The 23,710-nt window shown below is 47.9% G+C and overlaps 1 protein-coding gene across 1 annotated transcript in view; it reads right to left on the reverse strand.

The window, feature by feature from the left end:
• Window positions 1–9,718: 9,718 nt before the first annotated feature.
• Window positions 9,719–23,710, reverse strand: part of LOC116988284 (myomesin-3-like) — a 47,229-nt gene continuing 33,237 nt past the window's right edge. Inside the window, exons 24-36 of the mRNA XM_033044840.1 lie at window positions 22,877–23,013; window positions 21,697–21,841; window positions 20,515–20,574; window positions 19,458–19,525; window positions 19,258–19,368; window positions 17,949–18,036; window positions 17,180–17,218; window positions 15,657–15,762; window positions 14,579–14,742; window positions 13,566–13,602; window positions 12,538–12,560; window positions 11,988–12,043; window positions 9,719–10,332 (exon numbers count right to left, since the gene is read on the reverse strand). Of these exons, the coding sequence (XP_032900731.1) occupies window positions 10,078–10,332; window positions 11,988–12,043; window positions 12,538–12,560; window positions 13,566–13,602; window positions 14,579–14,742; window positions 15,657–15,762; window positions 17,180–17,218; window positions 17,949–18,036; window positions 19,258–19,368; window positions 19,458–19,525; window positions 20,515–20,574; window positions 21,697–21,841; window positions 22,877–23,013 (1,289 nt within the window). The 3' untranslated portion in view covers window positions 9,719–10,077. The remainder of the gene's footprint in view (window positions 10,333–11,987; window positions 12,044–12,537; window positions 12,561–13,565; window positions 13,603–14,578; window positions 14,743–15,656; window positions 15,763–17,179; window positions 17,219–17,948; window positions 18,037–19,257; window positions 19,369–19,457; window positions 19,526–20,514; window positions 20,575–21,696; window positions 21,842–22,876; window positions 23,014–23,710) is intronic.

Below are 23,710 nucleotides of genomic sequence, written 5' to 3' on the forward strand. Positions count from 1 at the left end.
GGTGATTGGATCTAGAAGCGGACCAATACATCTGTAAATAAAACTGAACGACTCAGACATCTTTTCATTTGCACAATTGATTTTATTGTATTAATTGTAATATATTAATGTTTAAAATCCATGCATTGAAGGAAGAATATTTTACAGCCCATCTGTGGTGCCTAACCCTAACCCTGATCCTAACCCTAACCGGGCATCACCCGCAGGACAGCGTACGTCAGCGTGTACGTCGTACAACTTGTCGGTTTTACGGGCGTCAGTCACTGGCGCTCGCAGTCGCCGAAAAATCGCAAATTGGGACAGGCCCTGTACTGCTCTCCAAATGTGCCGCTATTTCATCTTTTATAATTGACTCCAGCATCTTCCCCACCACCCATGTCAGGCTAACTGGTCCATAATTCCGTTTTCTCTCTCCCGTCTTTCTTAAAAAGTGGGATAACATTAGCTACCCTCCAATCCACGGGAACTGATCCTGAATCTATAGAACTTTGGAAAATTATCACCAATGCGTCCACAATTTCTAGAGCCACTTCCTTATGTGCCCTGGGATACAGACCATCAGGCCCTGGTGATTTATCAGCCTTCAGTCCCATCAGTCTACCCAATACCATTTCATGCCTAATGTGGATTTCCTTCAGTTCCTCAGTCACCCCAGATCCTCTGGCCACTAGTACATCAGGAAGATTGTTTGTGTCTCCATAATAAATTCACCCTTTTCAGTCTTCAAAGGTCCAACTTTGGTCAATTAATTTTTTCCTCTTCACAAACCTAAAGAAGCTTTTACTAAACTCCTGTATATTCTTGGCTATCTTACCTTCGTATCTCATCTTTTCTCCCTGTATTGCCTCTTTAGTTATCTTCTGTTACTCTTTAAACGTTACCCAATCCTCTGGCTTCCCGCTCATCTTTGCTGTTATACTTTTTATACTATCCCTGACTTCTCTTGTCAGCCACGGTCGCCTCTTACTCCCTTTAGAATATTTCTTCCTCTTTGGAATGAACTGATCCTGCACCTTCTTTATTATTCCCAGAAATACCTGCCATTGTTGTTCCACTGTCATCCCTGCTAGGGTATCTTTCCAGTCAACTTTGGCCAGCTCCTCCCTCATGCCTCCATAGTTCCCTTTGTTCAACTGTAATACTGACACCTCCGATATACCCTTCTCCCTCTCAAATTGTAGATAAAAATTTATCATATTATGGTCACTGCCACGGCGTTCAAGAAATTTGTCAGACTCGTCCGGCTCCGACTCATCATCTGCCCCAGTGGCATTTTCCTGCAATTCTTCGGAGGGAGAGTTCCTCGCAAACAGCTGGCGGCCACATCAGTCGGCAGATGTTTCATGTTCCCCCCTTCACACCATCTGGAGGAGATCTAGGGCAACAAGAAATCCAGCCAGGTTGCTCCTCAATAACTGTGGAAGGTCACAGAGAACTTGGAGCAAGATTGGCCTTTGGGATCTTCAACGTTGTGTCATTCCATCCATGGTGACCATCGACCTCTGCTACCTGCTGTCCTCGGAAACTGACCAGTTGGAGGCTAGAATGGAGTCTTGAAGGGTCACGATCCAAATCATCGTCTGTCCATTCCCTCCACAGATGCTGCCTGACCCGCTGAGCTCCTCCAGCTTTTTGTTCTTACCGAGGAGATTTAACCTCGTCGATCTCCGACAAGATCTCGGTCTGGAAGCACATCTCGGTCGCGGTCTCCCTCCCACGCCATCGTCTTCAAGGCTGCTCGCAGAGCGGTCCACGGGCGCTGGATCTACTCGGAGCCAACCTGACCTGTAGATGTTTGCGCGGAGCTGGACTTGCGGGGACTTAGCGCCGGTGAGTGTAACCGCGAACACCATCATTGGAGCAGAATGACCCAAGAAAGAGACTCCCCGCCCCCTTCATACTCACCCCTCGCTCCTCAAGGGGACTCGGCCCGTCGGTCAGCGACTTCGTGGACAGGGCGGGTGGGAAGGAAGGAAGGATTGACCCCTGAGGGGATATTTTATTAAATTGGGGGAGAGGGGCGATGTCTTTGGCCTTGACCCTTCGTCGTGTCCGGAACGCAGACCCGGTCCGGCCGGTGAACCCTCGTTGACCAGTGGGATGACCATAGCGATGGGTTGTGTCTTGAAGGATCCCTGGCGGGCGGGGGCCGCCGCTGTCCACTCGCGGTGCGGGGCGCGCGTCGAGGTTTTTCTCCGGCCACTGCGGACGCCGCCTGGACAGCGCCGCCTTTTATAGACACCGCCATGTCCCGCCCCCCTCGATGACCATTGGACCTCGCTCCGGCCACGGCGTTGGGCCATGGGCTGGACAGTCCATCCGATTGGCGGAGACCGCTGTCCGTCAGCGCCAAACACCAGCGCGCGAAGGACAGTTCGTGCAAAGCGATTGTCCGCTCGCTTCGGCCACGAGCCCGCGTGACCCCCCCCCACACACACACACACACACTGGCGCCAAGCCGGACACTGAGGGAGATGAGGGACACTTGAGGAAGATTTTGAGGGACAATTGGTCACTGAGGGAATGAAGGACTGAGGGTCAGTTGGTCACTGAGGGACTGCCACACTGAGGGTCATTGAGGGAGCACCGGACACTGACCAATGTTGAGGGACTGAGGGACACTTGAGTGGATAGACAATAGACAATAGGTGCAGGAGTAGGCCATTCGGCCCTTCGAGCCAGCACCGTCATTCAATGTGATCATGGCTGATCATCCCCAATCAGTACCCCGTTCCTGCCTTCTCCCCATATCCCCTGACTCCGCTATCTGTAAGAGCCCTATCTAGCTCTCTCCTGAAAGTATCCAGAGAACCGGCCTCCACCTCCCTCTGAGGCAGAGAATTCCACAGACTCACAACTCTCTGTGAGAAAAAGTGTTCCCTCCTCTCCGTTCTAAATGGCTTACTCCTTATTCTTAAACTGTGGCCCCTGGTTCTGGACTCCCCCAACATTGGGAACATGTTTCCTGCCTCTAGCGTGTCCAAACCCTTAACAATTTTATATGTTTCAATAAGATATCCTCTCATCCTTCTGAACTCCACAGTGTACAAGCCCAGCTGCTCCATTCTCTCAACATATGACAGTCCCGCCATTCCGGGAATTAACCTTGTAAACCTACACTGCACTCCCTCAATAGCAAGAATGTCCTTCCTCAAATTAGGGGACCAAAACTGCACACAATACTCCAGGTGTGGTCTCACTAGGGTCCTGTACAACTGCAGAAGGACCTCTTTGCTCCTATACTTGACTTCTCTTGTTATGAAGGCCAACATGCCATTCGATCTCTTCACTGCCTGCTGTACCTGCATGCTTACTTTCATAGACTGATGTACAAGGACCCCCAGATCCCGTTGTACTTCCCCTTTTCCCAACTTGATGCCATTTAGATAGTAATCTGCCTTCCTGTTTTTGATAGCAAAGTGGATAACCTCACATTAAACTGCATCTGCCACGCATCTGCCCACTCCCCCACCCTGTCCAAGTCACCCTAAATTCTCATAGCATCATCCTCACAGTTCACACTGCCACCCAGCTTTGTGTCATCTGCAAATTTTCTAAAGTTACTTTGAATCCCTTCATCCAAATCACTGATGTATATTGTAAATAGCTGCGGTCCCAGTACCGAGCCTTGTGGTACCCCACTAGTCACTGCCTGCCATTCTGATAGGGACCCATTAATCCTTACTCTTTGTTTCCTGTCTGCCAACCACTTCTCTATCCATGTCAGCACTCTACCCCCAATACCATGTGCCCTAATTTTGCCCTCTCATCTCCTATGTGGGACCTTATCAAATGCTTTCTGAAAGTCCAGGTACACTACATCCACTGGCTCTCCCTTGTCCATTTTCCTAAAAAAATTCCAGAAGATTAGTCAAGCATGATTTTCCCTTCGTAAACCCATGCTGACTCGGACCGATCCTGTTACTGCTATCCAAATGGGCCGCTATTTCATTTTTATAATTGACTCCAGCATCTTCCCCACCACCGATGTCAGGCTAACTGGTCTATAATTCCCTGTTTTCTCTCTCCCGCCTTTCTTAAAAAGTGGGATAACATTAGCTACCCTCCAATCCACAGGAACTGATCCTGAGTCTATAGAACATTGGAAAATTATCACCAATGCATCCACGATTTCTAGAGCCACTTCCTTAAGTACCCTGGGATGCAGGCCATCAGGCCCTGGTGATTTATCAGCCTTCAGTCCCATCAGTTTACCCAACACCATTTCCTGCCTAATGTGGATTTCTTTCAGTTCCTCTGTCACCCCAGATCCTCTGGCCACTACTATATCAGGAAGATTGTTTGTGTCTTCCTTAGTGAAGACAGATCCAAATTACCTGTTCAACTCATCTGCCATTTCCTTGTTCCCCATAATAAATTCACATTTTTCAGTCTTCAAGGGTCCAACTTTGGTCTTAACTAATTTTTTCCTCTTCACATACCTAACGAAGCTTTTACTGTCCTCCTTTCTATTCTTGGCAAGCTTACCTTCGTACCTCATCTTTTCTCCCCGTATTGCCTTTTTAGTTATCTTCTGTTGTTCTGTAAACATTACCCAATCCTCTTGCTTCCCGCTCATCTTTTCTACGTTGTACTTCTTCGCTTTAATTTTTATACTGTCCCTGACGTCCCTTGTCAGCCATGGTCGCCCCTTTCTCCCCTTGGAATCTTTCTTCCTCCTAGGAATGAACTGATCCTGCACCTTCTGTATTATTCCCAGAAATACCTGCCATTTTTGTTCCACTGTCATCCCTGCTAGTGTATCTTTCCAGTCAACTTTGGCCAGCTCCTCCCTCATGGCCCCTTAGTCCCCTTTATTCAACTGCAACACTGACACCTCCCATCGACTCTTCACCCTCTCCAATTGTAGATTAAACCTGACCATGTTATGGTCACTGCCTCCTAATGGCTCATTAACCTCGAGGTCCTTTATCAAATCCGGTTCATTACATAACACTAAATCCAGAATTGCCTTCTCCCTGGTAGGCTCCAATACAATCTGTTCAAAGAATCCATCACAAAGGCACTCTACAAAGTCCCTTTCTTGGGGTCCAGTACCAACCTGATTTTCCCAGTCCACCTGCATGTTGAAATCTCCCATAACAACCACAGCATTAATTTTGCTACATGCCAATTTTAACTCCTGATTCAACTTACGCCCTATGTCCAGGCTACTGTTTGGGGGCCTGTAGATTAGTCCCATTATGGTCTTTTTACCCTTACAATTCCATAATTCAATCCATACTGACTCCACATCTCCTGTTTCAATGTCACCCCTTGCAAGGGACTGAGTGGTCAGATGGCCGGTGGGTGCTGTGAGTGGTTGTTTGGGCTGTCGGACGGCCGGTGTTGTAGCGGGCGAGCGGGCGAACTGATGGAGCCGGCGCTATGGGGGTGCTGAAGGCGGCCTGGGTGGCGTGCAGGGCATAGAAACATAGAAACATAGACAATAGGTGCAGGAGTAGAGGCCATTCGGCCCTTCGAGCCAGCACCGCCATTCAATATGATCATGGCTGATCATCCAACTCAGTATCCTGTACCTGCCTTCTCTCCATACCCTCTGATCCCTTTAGCCACAAGGGCCACATCTAACTCCCTCTTAAATATAGCCAATGAACTGTGGCCTCAACTACCTTCTGTGGCAGAGAGTTCCACAGATTCACCACTCTCTGTGTGAAAAATGTTTTTATCATCTCGGTCCTAAAAGATTTCCCCCTTATCCTTAAACTGTGACCCCTTGTTCTGGACTTCCCCAATTGGGAACAATGTAAGTGTGGCTCCCCACCATCATCACCACGATGATCCAGAAGGGCATGCTGGCCGAGGTGGATGAGCTACGGGGCCACACGTACGGAGCCCGCACCCGGTCCCAAAGCAGCTCCAGCTCCAGCTCCAGCTCCAGCCGTGGGCAGCTCTGCAAGGGGGGGGGGGGGGGGGTTAGGGCTAGGCATTTTCCTGTCAGTGGAAGATGCCTTAGCCTTCCCCCAGCCTGGCACTGCCCCAGTCCCACTATGGCCATGACCCCCACTATGCACACTGGCAGTCAGTGGGGTTCAGTAAACGGGGGAACCCACAGGAACTGCCCTCACCCATTAATTAGACTGGTTCAGGAGTCTCATTCAAAATACACTCTCGCTATTATATTCACTATATTATTTTTATATAATATAATTATACATCATTATATATGATTACAGTCATATATATATACATATGTTATGGTAATATACGGTTTAAATAGATCGCAGCACGGAATTAGGCTGCCCATGGTGTAATGTGGACATTGGACACCAGATGGCGATTACTGTTTCAATCTCATTTTCTAATTAGTTTAAATAATTAATGTGCAACTTTTGACACTGACGAGTTATGACATCATTCTCAATTATATTTTATTTAAATCTGTGCAAAATTTCATCTAATTCCGAGACATGGGTCACAAAAGTTAAATTCTAGACACATTTTTGATGCTCGGCCCACAGCCTATCTGATTTATAATCATTGTATGATTGACCAGTCTGCAGAAAGGTCTCAACCCAAAACGGCACCTAATCCTCCTCTCCAGAGATGCTGCCTGACCCGCTGAGTTACTCCAGCACTCTGTGAAACGTCACCTATCCATGTTCTCCACAGATGCTGCCTGACCCGCTGAGTTACTCCAGCACTCTGTGAAACGTCACCTATCCATGTTCTCCACAGATGCTGCCTGACCCGCTGAGTTACTCCAGCACTCTGTGAAACGTCACCTATCCATGTTCTCCACAGATGCTGCCTGACTCGCTGAGTACTCCAGCACTCTGTGAAACGTCACCTATCCATGTTCACCACAGATGCTGCCTGACCCGCTGAGTTACTCCAGCACTCTGTGAAACGTCACCTATCCATGTTCTCCACAGATGATGCCTGACCCGCTGAGTTACTCCAGCACTCTGTGAAACGTCACCTATCCATGTTCTCCACAGATGATGCCTGACCAAATGATTCATTGATTCTTATTGCCACGTATGTATAGTGAAATGTTTTCTGTTGCATACAACTCAGTAAAATCACACAGCAGACTTCATCTAGGCAATACACAAATGTCACCACGTTTTGGCGCTGACAAGGTTGGCCCGCTGAGTTACTCAAGCACTTTGTGTCTATCTTCCGTATATACCTGCATCTGCAGTTCCTTTCTACACACTCGCTATCAAACATTTTTAATGTTGTTTCCTTGTGACATGTACATGCTGAGTAAGGGGTGATTCACCGGCGTTTGAAGCCAAGTTCACTGCCTACTACCAGAGTCCCCTCTTGCCTAATCTAATCTACATGCGCGGTGAATAACCTTAGGAGTCAAAACCCTGCTGGCCATTGTTGGAAGAAGCAAGGTCACTTTCATCTCAGGGGCGGGCTGGGAGATTGCAACCTTCACGTGGTCCACCCTGTTTTGACTAATGCAATCAACCCGACGTGCACAAACAAACAGATTTTGTGCTTTGTTAGGCTGCGCTATAGGAAGATCTCAGTGGCAGAGGAAACTGGACTGTGAGATATGGATCTACAGTAGCTATGTCTCTGTCTCTGTGACTCAGACAGCACAGAAACAAGTCCGTCAACCCAACCAAGCGGGCATTCTGGGCTAGTCCTATTTGCCTACATTTGACCCATATCTCTCTAAACCCTTTCCTTTCCATATTTCTATCCAAATGTCTTTTAAAATAATTAGTTGTATCTATTTCAATCCTCTAACGGCTCATTCCAGATATGGTCCACCCTCTGAGTGAAAAAGGTGCCGCTGAGGTCCCTCATACATCTCTCCCCTCTCAGTTTCAGCTTGTGCCCTCTAGAATCATAGAGCCATTGAGACATAGTGTGGAAACAGGCCCTTCGGCCCAACTTGCCCAGGCTGACCAAAATGCCTGCACATGGCCCACATCCCTCTAAACCTATCCTATCCATGTACCTACGACATTCTTGTCATAGAGGGAGTACAGAGAAGGTTCACCAGATTGATTCCTGGGATGTCAGGACTTTCATATGAAGAAAGACTGGATAGGCTCGGCTTGTACTCGCTAGAATTTAGAAGATTGAGGGGGGATCTCGTAGAAACTTACAAAATTCTTAAGGTGTTGGACAGGCTAGATGCAGGAAGATTGTTCCCGATGTTGGGGAAGTCCAGAATAAGGGGTCACAGTTTAAGGATAAGGGGGAAATCATTTAGGACCGAGATGAGAAAAACATTTTTCACACAGAGAGTGGTGAATCTGTGGAATTCTCTGCCACAGAAGGTAGTTGAGGCCACAGTTCATTGGCTATATTTAAGAGGGAGTTAGATGTGGCCCTTGTGGCTAAAGGGATCAGAGGGTATGGAGAGAAGGCAGGTACGGGATACTGAGTTGGATGATCAGCCATGATCATATTGAATGGCGGTGCTGGCTCGAAGGGCCGAATGGCCTACTCCTGCACCTATTGTCTATGTTTCCATGTTTACATGTTTCTATCCAATATTTGTAAAATGCTATGCCCTCTAGTTTTAGAATCATCTAACCTATGAAAAAGACTGTGAGTGTTCACTTTATCCACGCCCCTCATGGTCTTGTCCACCTCAATAAACTAAAATAAACGGCAGAATAATCTGTGGATAATCCACTGTTCTGACAACTGTGCATCACAGTAATAAATACAGCAATAAAATCACAAAGTTTTATGTTGAATGAGGTTTATTTGGTAAGATTGTAGGAGTGGTCATTCAGTGTGAGCTGTGGGAGTGTGTCTGGCCAGGATCTCACATTGACCCGGTGGGGTTGGTATATAGACCACCCACCACGCATCCAGCCCCTATGGGACCCCTGGTCCACCCTCACCCCTGAGCCCAGGGCTGGAGCTGTGCGGATGTTCTCCTCCTTGCCCACAGCCTCGCCCCTCCTCTATCCCCGCTTTCCACAGAGCGGAGTTGGGGCGAGGGAGTGATGAGAAGGTGTGGGGTCGATACCCTGCCCCACTTATAGAGAGAGGTCACAGTTTGTAAACGGCAGAACCACAAACAACAAGATGACAGACTCACCGACACCACACCCCCAGCTAGACTCTCCCCCATTGATTCTCCCAGTAATGTCCCCCTGCAGAATAGTATCAGTTACACCACCTTCTCCAGTAGCAATTCCAGACATCTATTCCAGACGCTAGAATTTAGAAGATTGAGGGGGGATCTTATAGAAACTTACAAAATTCTTAAGGGGTTGGACAGGCTAGATGCAGGAAGATTGTTCCCAATGTTGGGGAAGTCCAGAACTAGGGGTCACAGTTTAAGGATAAGAGGGAAGTCTTTTAGGACCGAGATGAGAAAATCATTTTTCACACAGAGAGTGGTGAATCTGTGGAATTCTCTGCCACTGAAGGCAGTTGAGGCCAGTTCATTGGCTATATTTAAGAGGGAGTTAGATGTGGCCCTTGTGGCTAAAGGGATCAGGGGGTATGGAGAGAAGGCAGGGATGGGATACTGAGTTGGATGATCAGCCATGATCATATTGAATGGCGGTACAGGCTCGAAGGGCCGAATGGCCTCTACTCCTGCACCTATTGTCTATGTTTCTATGTTCTTGTGTGACTGTCACAACATCCTTGCACCCAATCCCTGTGTTATATGTCAGCAAAGTCCGACAATCTCAACACATTCCGAGTTCCACAATCTCTTCAGTTTGGTTCCTACGCCACTCAAAACCAGAGCTGTAATTTCTACATTAACTAACGTTATAATTAAATCATTAACAGCACCACAAACTAAAATGTTATCTATTGGAATTCAAGAGCCGGCAATCATCTGTCTCTTGAAGACACCACAACACTAACCTCAGCAGCGAGGATCTTCTAAGGACTGTGTGTTCGGTTGCATTGCAGACTTCTGTGCTATTTTGTTAGGTTTATTAATTTATTGCAACATTGATTATTAGATATTTATCTGTGTGTTTATGGACCTATTGATCTGCAGGAAGTAAGACTTGTACTGTTCTGTTGTTGGTACATGTGACATTGAATAATCTTCACTCCACCTCTATCACTGATCCAGATATGGATGTTTGTAACAAATGTGGGCAGTTATTGCTTTGCTGCCTCTTCACCACACTTGTACACGCCAACAGTGATGACAGCAGATTCTGAGCCATACTTATTCTTGACCAACAGAGTGTATCTGCCAGAGTCTTGAGACGTGACCTTCTGGATGCTGAAAGTGACGGAGGATTTGTCAACTGTGACCTGACAGTTGTCACTGGATACCACCTCCTTGTCGTTCTTCAGCCAACAAACCTCAGGGGAAGGATCTCCGGAGAGAGTACAGGACAAGTACAGAGCCTGTGGAACACAACAAACCATATAATCATATAACATATAACAATTACAGCACAGAAACAGGCCCTTCTAGTCCGTGCCAAACACTTACTCTCACCTAGTCCCATCTACCTGCACTCAGACCATAACCCTCCATTCCTTTCCTGTCATAGTCACATAGAAAATAGGTGCAGGAGTAGGCCATTCGGCCCTTCGAGCCTGCACCGCCATTCAATATGATCATGGCTGATCATCAATGGCTGTCCATATACCTATCCAATTTATTTTTAAATGATAAAATCGAACCTGCCGCCACCACTTCCACTGGAAGCTCATTCCACACAGCTACCACTCTCTGAGTAAAGAAGTTCCCCCTCATGTTGCCCCTAAACTTCTGGCCCTTAATTCTCAAACAAAACAGCAGTTAAAATGTGCAGGAGGGAACTGCAGATGCTGGTTTACACCGGAGATAGACACAGAGTGCTGGAGTAACTCAACAGGTCAGGTAGTATCTCTGTGGAGAACGTGGACAGGTACAAAGTGCTGGAGTAACTCAGCAGGTCAGGCGGCATCTCCAGAGAGAAGGAATGGGGTCGAGACCCTTCTTCAGACTGAGAGTCAGGGGAGAGGGAAATGAGAGATATGGAAGGGTTTGTTGTGAAAATGAGAGATCAAAGGGGAGAAGATGAGGAAAATGGAGAATAGATCATTGTTAGCTAGGGGAAGTTGACAACGAGGCGCACAATGTAAGATTTAATCAGGAGGACATTCAGACTGGTCTGAGAACTAGGATGGGAGCGGGACAGAGAGAGGGAAAGCAATGGTTACTTGAAGTTTGAGAAGTCAATGTTCATGCCGCTGGGGTGTAAGATGCCCAAGCAACATATGAGGTGCTGTTCCTCCAATTTGTATTGGGCCTCACTCTGACAGTGTTACGTTCTAAGTTCATTTGTAGAAGCAGAATTAGGCCATTCGGCCCATCAAGTCTACTCTGTCCTTCAATCATGGCTGACCTATCTTTTCCTCTCAACCCCATTTTCCTGCTTTCACCCCGTAACCCCTGACACCCGTACTAACCAAGAATACGTCTATCTCCACCTTAAAAGATCCATTAACTTGGCTTCCACAGCCATCAGCAATGAATTCCACAGATTCACCAAACTCTAACTAAAGAAATTCCTCCTCATTTCATCCTTAGGTATGAATACGAGTCCCGACCCAAACTGTCATCTATCCAAGTTCTTCTCAGATGCTGCCTGACCCGCTGAGTTACTCCAGCACTCTGTGAAACGTCACCTATCCATGTTCTCCACAGATGCTGCCTGACCCGCTGAGTTACTCCAGCACTTCCTGACCCGCTGAGTTACTCCAGCACTCTGTGAAACGTCACCTATCCATGTTCTCCACAGATGCTGCCTGACCCGCTGAGTTACTCCAGCACTCTGTGAAACGTCACCTATCCATGTTCTCCACAGATGCTGCCTGACCCGCTGAGTTACTCCAGCACTCTGTGAAACGTCACCTATCCATGTTCTCCACAGATGCTGCCTGACCCGCTGAGTTACTCCAGCACTGTGGTTTTATTTTGTAACAAAACATCACTATTTTTAACCCTTTACAATGAAGGCCAAAATGTCAGATATACCTAGGGTCATAAAGTCGTACAACACGCTCCTTACCTTGTTCTCCATGACATTAACAACATCGGGGAGACCCTTGGCCACCTTAGCTCTGTCTGAAGGAACAAGACGGGATGTTGGCAGTGAATTTGATATTTCAAATAGTGTATAGGATGGGGAGGGGGCGGGGGGGCATACAAACTCCGTACAGACAGCACCCGTAGTCAGGATCGAACCCGGGTCTCTGCCGCTTTGAGGCAGCAACTCTACCGCTGCACCAGCGTGCCGTCCTATGAAGCTGAAGAACAGACTGTCACAACTATCTGGTCAGGTTGTGGACTTTGGATTGAAGGCTCTGATAGACGCCCACACACAGAACACACACAGAAGGTCGGGACTATTGGAGAGGGACACACGCCACCTGTCAGTGCCTGAAGCCCACAGTCCCCACCTGGCCAGGTATCGCACCTTTAGCCATGGCAGTCTGTCCCTCAGTCTCAGGGAGCAGTGAGCAGTGGCCCCAACACGGGGGAACCCCAAAGTCAGACAATGGCCAAGTGTAAGCACCACACATTAACATTAACAGCTACAAGTGGTTGAACCGACTTACTTTTCTCTGCAAATGCTGCTTGCCTGAAAGAGAAATGCAATAAAATTCAGGAACTTCATTGATGAATTGATTCTACATTTTATACATACATGTAGGTTGTTATTTCTGAAGAAAATGCGGAACAAAACAGACACGAGTCCAACTGGTCCGTGCCGACCAATGTGCCCCATCTAAGCTCCTCTCATCTGCTTGTGTTTGGCCTCTAAACCTTTCCTGTCCAAGTGTTGTTATCGTCTCTGCCTCACCTACCTCCCCTGGCAGCTGGTTCTATACACTCGCCACCTTCTGTGTGAAAATGTTGCTTCTCAGGTTCCAAGTAAATCCTTCTCATCTGTCCTCTCGTTCCTGACTCCCCCGCCCTGGATAAAATACTATACATTCACCCTATCTATCCCCCTCATGGCTTTATACACCTCTGTAAGATCATCCCTCAGCCTCCTGCACTCTAAGGAATAATATCCTAGCCTGCCCCAACCTCTCCCAATAGCTCAGGCCCTGGCAACATCCTCATAAATCTTCTCTGGACCCTTTCCATCTTTGTTACGTGTCCGGTATATCTGCTGGAGGTATCATGGTCTGTTACTCTGTTCATCTGGACCCCAGCTGCAGTAACGTTGGAGGGAGCTAAAGTCTTTAAATGCGGTGTTACTCAGGCACTCTGCTGCATTGTAGATGCTCTCATCCTCACTGTGACAACTTGCAGCCTTGATTTTATCCCTCAAGTCCCTGGAGCTGAGAAAGGTTCCCGACCCGAAACGTCACCTACCTATCCATGTTCCCCACAGATGCTGCCTGACCCGCTGAGTTACTCTAGCATCTTTGGCATATTTATGTGCTGTATGACTCCATAATTGTATGACTTGTAAAACAAGGTAAGTGCCATTCGATCTCCGTGGTATATTTATAGCACGAAGAAACACATTGGAAGTCGGCCTGTATGGTATTAACGGTGTCAGACAGACAATAAGCTGCTCTCAGCCAATGAACATAGTTCCATGCATAAGTGAAAGCCGTGACCAGAATCTTACTTCAGCCTTTGGTATTCAGCAATAGCTTCATCAAACACTGAAAATAAAACCAACAAATGGAACATTAAGAGAAATATCGAATAATATTCAGAGCATCAGGCCAGGAGGAGGTCAGTTAGCTCCTCAAACTGTCCTGGCATTAACCACAGATAATTTGTGATCTAACCACAAGGAACTCAGAAAGATTAGATCACAGATAAATGGAGACACGAAGAACTGCAGATGCTGGAACCTGAAGCAAAACACAAAGTGCTGGAGGAACTCAGCGGGTCAGCCAGCATCTGTGGAGGGAATGGACAGACAAAGTTTTGGGTTGGATCTGAAGAAGGGTCTATCCATCACATACACGTAATCATGTGTTGTCTTTCCGCTGACTGGTTAGCACACAACAAAAGCTTTTCACTGTACCTCGGTACACGCGACATTAACTAAACTGAAATGAAACATTCCCTCCACAGATGCTGCCTGACCCGTTGAGTTCCTCCAGCACTTTGTGTTTTTTCTGAAGGTTCCAGCATCTGCATTTCCTTGTGTCTCCATTCATCTGTGATCTAACCTTTCTCCTCGTATTCCTCAACAGTTCTGCTCATGAAAAATCCACCAATCTCAGATGAAAACAGAGTGTTTGTTAAACGATCAGATTTTTACATCTCATCAAAATGTAATGTCATTACATTAAAAAAAAATGTTTTGGAGAAATCTTGAACATTTCACTCAATGAGTCTAAATTTCAAAGAAAACAACCCCTGAACATCTCATCTTTCCATATAATTATACCTTTATAAGTCCAGATATCAATTTAAGAAATACGCAGAACATTCCCTCCAAGGTCAACATCTTCTTCCCAACATGTGTTGTCTTTCCGCTGACTGGTTAGCACATGACAAATCTTTTCACTGTACCTCAGTACACGTGACAATAAACTAAACTGCACTAAATATGCCACAGTCGAACAACTTGTAGACATGGAATAGTTTGTCCACATCTAGGAATATATTTGGTCGCGCAGTTACCTTTCTGTGATAAGTTGAGCTCGCGTTTGTGTGTCAGTTTCCCCACAAACATCTCCAGCGTGTACTTTCCCTTGTCTGCTTCTGTCGGGTTGAAGATCTGAAGCCAAACCTCATGATTATCTGATCCAATCCTCCTCCTGTCCTGAGACTCCAGGGTCTTATTGCTGAAGAAAGGACCACATGTTAGTTATAGCCACAGGGTGTTCTCATGGTGTTGCACAGGTGAGATGATGCACAGGTGAGATGTTGCACAGGTGAGATGATGCACAGGTGAGATGTTGCACAGGTGAGATGTTTCACAGGTGAGATGTTGCACAGGTGAGATGTTGCACAGGTGAGATGTTGCACAGGTGAGATGTTGCACAGGTGAGATGTTGCACAGGTGAGACGTTGCACAGGTGAGATGTTGCACAGGTGAGGTGTTTCACAGGTGAGATGATGCACAGGTGAGATGTTGTACAGGTGAGATGTTGTACAGGTGAGATGATGCACAGGTGAGATGTTGCACAGGTGAGATGTTGTACAGGTGAGATGATGCAAGGTGAGATGTTGCACAGGTGAGATGTACAGGTGAGATGTTGCACAGGTGAGATGTTTCACAGGTGAGATGATGCACAGGTGAGATGTTTCACAGGTGAGATGATGCACAGGTGAGATGTTTCACAGGTGAGATGATGCACAGGTGAGATGATGCACAGGTGAGATGATGCACAGGTGAGATGTTGCACAGGTGAGATGTTTCACAGGTGAGATGTTTCACAGGTGAGATGTTTCACAGGTGAGATGTTGCACAGGTGAGATGTTGCACAGGTGAGATATTTCACAGGTGAGCAGTGGCAGATTAGAGTGCTGAGCAGCCTGGTGTTGGCTGGACACAGGTAAGAAGGGAGATTTATTGGCTGTCCGAGTCTTCCTCCATTTGATGAGGTTCCCCCTTCATCACCCCCTGGCTGTCAGCTCCACATTCCCTTCATATACTGAGCGAGATTCTTTCCCTCCTCTCCCCTCTTCTCCAGCTAATGTTTTATTTAATTTTCACTCCAAGTATTTGTGGAGTTTACTCAGAGTTGCCACTCACTTTAAGGCCCAGGATTTCTTCATATAGTCCATGTTGTATTTCAGTGAGGAGTAAATCTTTATTCCCTCGGCCATTGGTTGCAACTTTAGATCCGAAGCTGTAGAACCTGTGGGAGAAGATGTACAGGTAATTAACAGTGGTAGATACAGGCAGCACGGTGGCGCAGCGGGTAGAGCTGCTGCCTCACAGCGCCAGAGACCCGGGTTTGATCCTGACTACGGGTGCTGTCTGTACTGAGTTTGTACGTTCTCCCCGTGACCTGCGTGGATTTTCTCCGAAATCTTCAGTTTCCTCCCACACTCCAAAGACGTGCAGGTTTGTAGGTTAATTGTCTTGGTGAAAATGTAAAATTGTCCCTAGTGTGTGTAGGATAGTGTTAATGTGCGGGGATCGCTGGTTGGTGCAGACTAAGTGGGCCGAAGGGCCTGTTTCCACACTGTGCCTCTAAACTAAACTAAACTAAGCTAAACTAAATGCTGGAGTAACTCAGCGGGTCAGGCAGCATCACTGGAGAAAAAAGATGGTGATGTTTCGTGTCGCGTCCCATCTTCAGAAGAAAGTTCCCAACCCATATGCGGTCTGTCCGTTTCCTCCGCAGATGCTGCCTGACCCACTGGGTTCCTCCAGCACTTTGTATTTCCAGCATGTCAACTTTTTTGTGTCTACATTTTTGTTCAGGATGATTCATAGAATATAAATCATTTTCAACCATCTTCAGACTGATGGAGTTTGTGATGGAGAAAGTTGGAAAAACATCTTGTGGAGTTACTCATTCAAACCAGCAATAAATGGACCAGAAATAATACAATTGTGCTGGAGTAACTCAGCGGGTCAGGCAGCATCTGTGGAGAACATGGATAGGTGACGTTTCACAGAGTGCTGGAGTAACTCAGCGGGTCAGGCAGCATCTGTGGAGAACATGGATAGGTGACGTTTCACAGAGTGCTGGAGTAACTCAGCGGGTCAGGCAGCATCTGTGGAGAACATGGATAGGTGACGTTTCACAGAGTGCTGGAGTAACTCAGTGGGTCAGGCAGCATCTGTGAAGAACATGGATAGGTGACGTTTCACAGAGTGCTGGAGTAACTCAGCGGGTCAGGCAGCATCTGTGAAGAACATGGATAGGTGACGTTTGGGGTCAGGACCTTTCTTCTCAAGTGTGTCCTTCCATTGATCTGAGTCATGAACCCTGGTCCCTGCTCAAACACATACACTGTCCAACGGGTCTGGTGTTTCTAGCATGGCAGCATTTTATTTCAGATTTCCATCGCCTGAAGTTTTTTTCAGTAAATCGGGTGTGGAGAGATTTCCTCATCCAGGGGCTGGGGGGAAATATTGATCACTGGCTCAAGTTGGCGTGAATGTGACCAGCACAAACATGAATGAATGAATGAATGAATGAATGATACTTCGATAAAACATGGTGATAGAGCAACAGCATTTGACTGGTTGATTACAGAGATATCCAGAGACAGAAAGGCGCTAGTGAAATGCAAGATGTTCTTTCATTTAAAAGTACTCACCAGCAATAGTGCAGATTTCCCGGAGAATGTCGTCAAACACTGCAACAAATTAGAGGCAGAGTTAACGCAACAAATGCTCCTGATGTTCCCACCAAAGCTCATTAGGAAATAATATTACATTTTATTTTAATAGTCACAGAGCTGTACAGCACGGAAACGGGCCCTTCGGCCCACGTGTCCATACCAACTAAGTTAGCATACTGGGCATACTGGGCTAGGCCCACATGCCCGCATTTGGCCCATATCCTTCTAAATCCTTCCTATCCATATATCTCTGGAAATGTCATTTGAAAGTCACAATTGTTCCCACTTCCGTAGCTTCCTCTGGCAGCGCATTCCAGATATGGAATCACTACTCTCTGAATGAAAAAGTTGCCCCTGAGGTCCCTCGTAAATCTCTCCCCTCTCACCCTCAGCCTGTGCTCTCTAGTTTTAGAATCCTCTACCCTGAGAAAAAGAGTGAGCGTTCACTTTATCCATGCCCCTCGTAGTCTTGTACAGCTCAATGAGGTCACCCCTCAGCCTCTGAGGTCAGATAGTCTGTGAATCTGTGGAACTCATTGCCACAGACGGCTGTGGAGGCCAAGTCAATGGATATATTTAAAGCAGAGATAGATAGATTCTTGATTAGTACGGGTGTCAGGGGTTATGGGGAAAAGGCAGGAGAATGGGGTTAGGAGGGAGAGATAGATCAGCCATGATTGAATGGCGGAGTAGACTTGATGGGCTGAATGGCCTTATTCTGCTCCTATGACCTGTGAGCTTATACCTTGATCAAGTATCTTCAGAACACTGGTGTCCTCTCCTCTCTCATCAGATACCACAACTTTGTAAACTCCTTCTTCATTTTTGGTGATCTAGAAGAGAAATAACGTTGTAACCTCGAAAACAAACCGCCCTGGAAAACCGAGGCTGGGGTTTCCTGCCGTGTGATCTCCCTCTACCAGTCTCTCCGTGGGATGGTGGTTTGTCTGATATGGTCAACGTGCTCTGGAGACACAAGTGAATGCAGGTGCAGGAATCTTGAGTAAAAAAACACAAAGTGCTGGAGGAACTCAGCGGATCAGGCAGCAACTGTGGAGGGAAGGGAAAGGCAACGTTTTGGGTCAGGGCTCTTCTTCAGGAACTTGCCCCAAGACTTTGTCAATCATTTCCTCCAGAGATGCTGCCTGATCCGCTGAGTTCCTCCAGCACCTTGTGTTTTTCTCAAGATTCCAGCATCTGTAGTCTGTTGTGTCATCTTGCAAAGGTTCATGATTACGGTTCAGATAGTGTTTAAGAAGGAACTGCAGATGCTGGAAAAATCAAAGGTAGATAAAAATGCTGGAGGAACTCAGCGGGTGAGGCAGCATCTATGGAGCGATGGAAAAGGTGACGTTTCGGGTCGAGACCCGGAAGGGTCTCGACCCGAAACGTCGCCTATTCCTTCGCTCCATAGATGCTTTCTGGGTCTCGACCCGAAACGTCACCTGAAGACTGCAACAACCAAACATAGATGCTGCCTCACCCGCTGAGTTTCTCCCGCATTTTTATCTACCTACAGTTCAGATAATGGTCATCAGGCCATGAGGGACATCTATTGAGCTAAAAGCCACAAGCAACATGGATATGAAAGTGTCAGAGAACCTATTCAGCGTTGCATTTGTGGCGCAGGATGGCGCAGCGGTAGAGTTGCTGCCTCACAGCGCCAGAAACCCGGGTTCAATCCTGACTACAGGTGCTGACTGTACGGAGTTTGCACGTTCTCCCCGTGACCAGGTAGGTTTTCTCCAGTTTCCTCCCACATTCCAAAATGTGCGGGTTTGTAGCTTAATCAGCTTCTGTAACTTGTCCCTAGTGTGTCGTCTAGAAATAGTGTACGGGCTGATCATTGGTCTGCACAGACTCGGTGGGCTGAAGGGCCTGTTTCCACGCTGTATCTCATGTATAGTCTTTCCGTTAACTGGTTGGCACGAAACAAAGAAAGCTTTTCACTGTACCTCGGTACACGTGACAATAACTACATTAAAGCAAGCACATTATCCATAATTTAAACAAGGGTCAGGAACAGGGAGGGTCAAAGGTCATGGGTGCCACACCTGTGGGATTACGAGGGCGCTGGTGCCTGTGTTGGGGTCATAGGTCGGCTGGGTCAGTGGCTGCCCATCCTTGCTCCATGTGACCTGGGTCTGGCACCTGGTGTTGGTCACCTGTTGAATGGGCAGAGCAGACAGATATCAAACCTGGATTACCTGAAGATTATACGTCAGCAATGGTCCTTCACAGGACCTGTTCATACCTTGCAGGTGAGCAGGGTCTCACAGTCATCTGTCACCACCCAGGACAGGTACTTCTCGAAATAAGGCCCTGCAGTTGTGAATGGAGAGGTTTTGGAGTTTTAATGTCATAAAAAATGCAGAAAGAGTGAAACTTTGAAATGTGGTGGTGGGGAACGCAGGGGGGAGGGGGGAGTGGGGACAGAGGGGGATAAGGGTGGGGGTGAGGGGCAGAGGGTGGTGTGTGGAGAGAGGGGGGTGGGCAGGGGTAGGGGTGAGGGTGAGGGTAAGAGCAGACCTTGTTTCTCTTCCCACAGATGCAGACTGACCCAGTGAGTGTTTCCAGCTGGTTCTGTATATATATATATATAAGCCTGACGGGTCGTCTCATTTCTGTCAGGGAGGGAACAGGATGCCCCCTTTCTCTGATGCCATGACCCACTGCCAATGCTCTGGGTTTGTTAACTGGCTGTTGACCAGATGAGTTTACTCTCCTCCCTGCCCCATCCATCCTTGGCCTGCTTGCTTCACAGCTCAGGACACCCACCAGGGGGCAGTAAAAGCTGCCAATGACAACAGTGCCAGACGTGAGCAGTTATGGGCCCCATATTAAGGGCCAGATTTAGATGAAGAGAGACCCTCGGCTATTCCACTTGTGAGGCCCCTCCCCCACCCCCACGACTAGAGGAAGATGGAAGAGCGTTTTAACAGCACGACACAGTAGGTTTGTAGCAAGATTATCAGCTCTACCCCTAGCCATGCGCTCCTTGCCAACTTCAAATATCTTTGCACTTTCCTACTTACCCCTGAGTTTTGACTTTTGAAGCCTGCAAGTAACCAAAGATGTTCCCTGGCTGCACCCGCCATCGCTGTTTACCGGAGCCGGACCCCGGTGCCACCAGATTGACATCGATGTGCAGCCGAGCGTGGCCAATGAGATAAGGGGCTGGAAAGCTGCACTGTTTGTTTGTTTATTTATTTATTGCCAGTGCTAGTGTCGAGTTATCGGCTTAAAACAGTATTATTCTGAAATGGGTGTAGATCAGCATCTGCAGTTCCTACACACGCACTCGCTCTAACCTTGTTTCCTCCTCCACTCGTTCCTCTGGAAGTCGCACTCTGACAAAAGGGCCCGGAACTCTGAAAGGAAATTGGAACAAAAATTCAACAAAATCTCATGAGGTGGCAGATGCTGGAATCCTGAGTAAAAAACCATCCTCAAAAGACATTCTCATTAATGTGTTCATAATATTTGGACGGATATATTGATAGTAAAGGTTTTAGAGGGAACGTGTAGGAAGGAACTGCAGATGCTGGTTTACACTGAAGGTAGACACAAAGTGCTGGAGTAACTCAGCGGCACAGGCAGCATCTCTGGAGAGAAGGAATGCGTGACGTTTCTCTGTCAGACTCAGAAGGGTCCGAAACGTCGCCCATTCCTTCTCTCCAGAGATGCTGCCTGTCCCGGCTGAGTTACTCCAGCACTTTGTGTCTATCTTCAGTGTAAACCAGCATCTGCAGTTCCTTCCTACAACTACTATTGCACCATGCTTCATGCAATGCTATTAATTCATCGATCTAGTTTGGAACTATTTGCACCAGCCAGCAGTGAGTGGACGGGAGCAGGCAGCGTGTAGTGGCGGCTGCAACAGCCAGCAGTGAGTGGATGGGAGCAGGCAGCATGTCGGTGGCAGCTGCACCAGCCAGCAGTGAGTGGATGGGAGCAGGCAGCGTGTAGTGGCGGCTGCAACAGCCAGCAGTGAGTGGATGGGAGCAGGCAGCGTGTGGGTGGCAGCTGCACCAGCCAGCAGTGAGTGGACGGGAGCAGGCAGCGTGTGGGTGGCAGCTGTGCACCAGCCAGCAGTGAGTGGATGGGAGCAGGCAGCGTGTAGGTGGCAGCTGTGCACCAGCCAGCAGTGAGTGGACGGGAGCAGGCAGCGTGTAGTGGCGGCTGCAACAGCCAGCAGTGAGTGGATGGGAGCAGGCAGCGTGTGGGTGGCAGCTGCAACAGCCAGCAGTGAGTGGATGGGAGCAGGCAGCGTGTGGGTGGCAGCTGCACCAGCCAGCAGTGAGTGGATGGGAGCAGGCAGCGTGTCGGTGGCAGCTGCACCAGCCAGCAGTGAGTGGATGGGAGCAGGCAGCGTGTGGGTGGCAGCTGCACCAGCCAGCAGTGAGTGGACGGGAGCAGGCAGCGTGTGGGTGGCAGCTGCAACAGCCAGCAGTGAGTGGACGGGAGCAGGCAGCGTGTCGGTGGCAACTTACTGTCATCGATCAAGACCAGGGCGAACTGGCCCGTGGCCTTTCCGTCCTGTAACTGAGCCGTGTACGAGCCCTGGTCAGCTGCAGTGAAGTTCTGAATAATTATCTCCACAAGGCCACTGGCTTTATCAAAGTTGATTCTGTGAGTCTGTGAGGAATCAAAATGTACTTTATTCAGGAAATAAATATATACCATACATGGGCCGTGCAAAAAACTCCCCCCCAACATTCACGGACGCTATACAAATGCATTACTTGCTGCTGACTTCTCTAACTTCAAGTAATCCTTGTCCCCCCCCCCCCACTTCTCCATCACCCCCCCCACCTCTCCATCACCCCCCCATCCTAGTTCTCCAACCAGTCTGACTGTCTTCCTAATTACATTTATCTCTGTACGTTTCCTCGTCACCTTCCCCTGGCTAACAATGATCTATTCTCCATTTTCCTTCATCTTCTCCCCTTTGATGTTTCATCTTCACACCCACCCTTCCATACAAATCCAGCCGCTGGCAGGAGTTCACATTTAGTGAATAATTAATCATGAGATCAAAGCTACGAAGGATATTGTTGTCCATTTCTCATGTGAGCTACACGTGACTCCTTCAGTCTGAGGAAGGGTCCCGACCCGAATCATCACCTGTCCATATTCTCCACAAATGCCGAAAGGCCTGGATAGAGTGGATGTAGGGAGGATGTCTCCACCAGTGGGAGAGTCTAGGACCAGAGGGCACAGCCTCAGAATAAAAGGACTTACTTTTAGAAAGGATACGAGGAGGAATTTCTTTGGTCAGAGAGTGGTGAATCTGTGGAATTGTTTGCCACAGAAGGCTGTGGAGGCCAAGTCATTGGATATTTTTAAGGTGGAGATTGACAGGTTCTTGATTAGTGCGGGTGTCAGAGGTTATGGGGAGAAGGCAGGAGAATGGGGCTGAGAGGGAGAGATAGATCAGCCATGATTGAATGGCGGAGTAGACTGGTTGGCCGATTGGCCTAATTCTGTACGCCTCGTACTTAAGAACTTGTGCTGCCTGACCCGCTGAGTTACTCCAGCACTCGTGTGTGTTTCTCAGCTGGCTCTTAACTCCTGTCTGCAATGAGCAATGGGAGAAGCAGGATGTGACAAATACCAGCCTTGCATCTGACTCCCCTCCCAGTGAATAAAGGTCTAAGCAAGAAGGATTACCGGATTGCTTGAAAGTTCCTTCTGGTTGAAGATGAGCTGCAGGTGAGCGGCTGGTGACAGACTCTCCACCTGTAGCCAGAGGCGTACGCTGCCCTTGTCAAGCAGTTCCACAGCCCAGTCGGACTTCACACCAATGACTGACAACAACAAGTGAGAGATGGCAAGAGAGATGATTATAGCGGGGCAAACTCCCAGACAGAATCCCCCTGAAACCTCTGGTCAGACGGGAATTGATAAGTCAGTAGGTATATTCAACACAGGATCAGACCCGTTACTTTTAGACTTCAGAGATACAGCACAGAAACAGGCCTTCCGGCCCACCGAGCCCGCACTGACCAGCGATCCCCGTACACTAGCAATATTATTCACACTAGGAACAATTTTTACAACTTACCGAAGCCAATTAACCTACAAACCCGCACGTCTTTGGAGTGGGAGAAAACCAGAGCACCCGGAGAAAACCCACGTGGTCACTAAACTAAGTCTGAAGAAAAGTCCTGAGCTGAAACATCACCTGTCCATTCCCTCCACAGATGCTGCCTGACCCGCTGAGTTTCTTCAGAACCTTGCTTTCACTCAACATTGCAGCACCTGCAATTTAGTTTAGAAATACAGCGCGGAAACAGGCCCTTCGGCCCAACGGATCCGCGCCGACCAGCGATCCCCACATATTAACACTATCCTACACACACTAGAGGCAGTTCTTACTGCCTTTTTTACTCGTGGACATTTTTCATCAGGCTAGAAAAAACGCCCCAACCTACATGATGCCACGAGTACCTACGACTAGCATAGTAGCCTGCTACAACCTACCTACAACCTCCCACGACCTCG

The sequence above is a fragment of the Amblyraja radiata genome, chromosome 27 (assembly GCF_010909765.2).
Source record: "Amblyraja radiata isolate CabotCenter1 chromosome 27, sAmbRad1.1.pri, whole genome shotgun sequence".
NCBI classification, from domain to species: Eukaryota; Metazoa; Chordata; class Chondrichthyes; order Rajiformes; family Rajidae; genus Amblyraja; species Amblyraja radiata.